The sequence below is a fragment of the Histoplasma capsulatum genome, genomic scaffold (assembly GCF_000149585.1).
Source record: "Histoplasma capsulatum NAm1 scaffold_4 genomic scaffold, whole genome shotgun sequence".
Taxonomy (NCBI): Eukaryota; Fungi; Ascomycota; class Eurotiomycetes; order Onygenales; family Ajellomycetaceae; genus Histoplasma; species Histoplasma mississippiense.
Genome location: NW_001813979.1, coordinates 976400 through 979339, shown reverse-complemented (window position 1 = coordinate 979339; position 2940 = coordinate 976400). Strand labels below are relative to the sequence as shown.

Here is a 2940-nt window from a genome sequence, read left to right as displayed (position 1 = left end):
TGAATTTTTATGGATCATCCGCCCGAAAATGTAAAGCGCAATGACTTTTAAGGGCTCGCTAACGCCGACCCATACCGAGTTGGACTGCAGTCGCACCAAACCACCACAGACACGATTTATCAACTCTCCTCGACAACGACGACGACAACGACCAACGCACGATAAATCCCGGCGCACCCCCCGAACCCTTTCTTTGCGAAAAGGGAATAAAGAAGAGAAAGGAAAACAGTTCAACCCTCTTGTTTCCACCTGGGGTTGTGTCCCTTTTTTTTTTTCCCTCTTAGATTTTCACAGATATTCGGTGGCCTATCATGCCTTCGGATCACGGTCACAGACGTGAGTACTCTCTCCACCCCTGAGTGTTGGGTTGGGTATTGCGGGGAATGGTTACGAGTCCGCTCTGTGTGTCTCTGTGTGTGCGACTGGTAGACTGGGACTCGTTTGGACAGGAATAGATCGACCAGCGATTCGTTGTGTGCGCTAACATATATATCTTGTTGGATTGATTTAGTATATGTCAAGTAAGACAAATTTCCTCCTCTCCTTTTTCTGTATACCCTTATCTCGTTCCCAATCGATATCCCCCCATCGGCTGCATCAGTTTAGGTGCGATCGGAGCTCGACCTTTCGCGACTCAGATATCGGCATGGGGATCTTGATATTCAAAGCAGATTGGGACTATGAAACATGGACACAAAAGACACTTGGAACAGAACAGAAAAGCTGATGAGATATTTCCATTAGGGGTCGGCACCTGAGCTACCAGCGGGGAAAGCGAGCCACCAACCCCAACACAAGGTACCGTTTTGTTCTAACCATTTTTCCCTCTCATGGGCTTACATTTGGGTCCTGGCCGCCCTTCGGCGGATTAATATGGAAGGGAGCCCAGCTAATGGTGATGTGTGTTCATATAGTCTTATCAAACTTGAGGGAGTTGAAGATATCAAAGCCGCCAACTTCTATCTCGGAAAGAAAGTAGCATTCGTCTACCGGGCCAAGCGTGAGGTTCAGGGTTCTAAAATCAGAGTCATCTGGGGCAAGGTCACACGGACTCACGGTATGTTTTGTGACATTTGTTCCCGGCCAGAGAAGTCGCAGTAGTGACTTCGATTTGGCCAATTGGTGTGGCCTGTATTTTCGTGACCAACAAGAAGAAGAAAAACAAATCCGTTGCTGTTTGTCAAAATTACTAAGATTGACCCGTCTCCACATAGGGCAACTCGGGCGTTGTCCGTGCGCAATTCAGACACAATTCTTCTCTCAAAGTCCTTCGGTGCCAGTGTGCGAGTGATTTTGTACCCATCGTCCATTTAAGCGTTGATTGAGACCAGGGCCGGGGTCGGGTTTGGTGTTGGGTGTTGGAGCGGTGTGCAGTCGTGGGATTTTGTGGGGCCAATGTCTGGGGAAAATTTTTGTTTAAACAAAACAAAAAAAAAAAAAAACACAACAAAAATGGGGAGGTCTGAGGACGGAAAGGCTGAAACGGTATGGATGTCAGGAGGCGGTTTTTGAAAAACGGCAAGAGACCAAATTAAAAGGGGGCGATGGAAAACGGAGGACATACGGGAGGGAGGAAGAATGAGGGGTTGGAGGAGGGGCTGAATGAGGGTCACATCGGGGTTCAAGATGGTCCTTATTTTGTCCTTTGTCCACCCTTTTTTTCGTCTTTCCTACCGCTCTCTTTTCCCCCTTTGATGTCGTTGTTGCCTTCCCCTGGCAGCAACAGCACCACCATGAAAAGAAAAAATCTGCATAGAAAAGGGCCGGCGACTCGCCTGTGACCACATGTTTTTTTATCTGCGCTTGACATGTTATCATTTTTACTTTTTTTCCTTTCCAATCAAGTTGAGAGTATCTGTTCCAACTGATCACCCACTCTTCTTTTCCCCGCCTCTTTCCCTCCATCAAATGTGTTTCCCCCCTTCATTTTCATGGCAACGCTTTTCCCCCCTCTGTATCTCGACCCGATTGTAGGTACCAAATGGAAGCTCCCAACCAAAGTCCACGCGATGAACTTCTAAATCACCAAAAACGGGCCACACAGCAGGCGCACACAAGACAAAGTCAACAGACCAAGACATTAAGTAGATACAGTTGTATGTACAGTACATGTCCATGTCCATGTCCATCGGCACTATAGACATGGCTACCCTTATTCAAAGCCCTTTCTCCCAATTGCCGGAGATATTCCCAGGACGAATTACAAGTACCGGTTCTTCTTTCCGATGGCAGGATGTAGAAACCGCCAAAATCAGCGTCAATCATAAAATGGAAGATGCGAGACCTATTTCCTGCGGTATAGCAGCAATTTATTTTATTTTTATTTTTATTTTCTGTTTTTATTCGCAAGGTTTACTACTATTTAATCTCATGTATTTAGCGCACTTGTGCCACATGGATCGGGTCGCACTACGTTGCACAGAGCATACGCATTGTTATATACCAGCTTGAAACCAAACTGATCCTACCCGTGCTACTACTGTAGGAGGAACTTGTTTCTTGATACCCTGGTCGAAAAGTTTTCCGTTTGAGACCCTGTACATAGTAGAGGAGGAGAATATGTACTGTACATGAGCCCCTGCAAACGCTAGATAGAAATGCACCATGGCAAAATCTGTTGACAAAAACCTCCTACAAGGTTAGCTGCCAAGTTTAATGTCAAGGCTGGCCCTATAGTTAGGTACCTGGGGCATTAATTGAGCTCCGGTATTATTTCTAGCGTGTGCAAGCGGCCATTTATTAACAAGTCGTTCAAATATCATGTTATATCCTTTACATCAAACCTAGCCAATCAATTTACCGAGATTAAGAGATAGTTAGCTTTGTTCCTCGCAAATGAAAATGGACTGCAAGAATAAAAATAGATTGCAGGAATGCAAATTGTTAAATGCCACCACCGCTCATGTTCCTATGGGACAATCCCTCCAATATCGGCCTACT

At 45.8% G+C, this 2940-nt stretch overlaps 2 protein-coding genes across 2 annotated transcripts; one reads left to right on the top strand and one right to left on the bottom strand.

Moving 5' to 3' along the window:
* Positions 1-311: 311 nt before the first annotated feature.
* On the top strand, positions 312-1291 carry HCAG_04318 (conserved hypothetical protein; the record flags this gene model as incomplete). The annotated part of the gene is made up of 5 exons (XM_001540428.1): positions 312-336; positions 512-521; positions 745-798; positions 915-1057; positions 1215-1291. 5 exons carry the CDS (start codon positions 312-314, stop codon positions 1289-1291), a joined length of 309 nt encoding a protein of 102 aa, XP_001540478.1.
* A 1085-nt stretch (positions 1292-2376) lies between these two features.
* On the bottom strand, positions 2377-2606 carry HCAG_04317 (predicted protein; the record flags this gene model as incomplete). The annotated part of the gene is made up of 3 exons (XM_001540427.1): positions 2377-2409; positions 2469-2535; positions 2566-2606. 3 exons carry the CDS (start codon positions 2604-2606, stop codon positions 2377-2379), a joined length of 141 nt encoding a protein of 46 aa, XP_001540477.1.
* Positions 2607-2940: the final 334 nt, after the last annotated feature.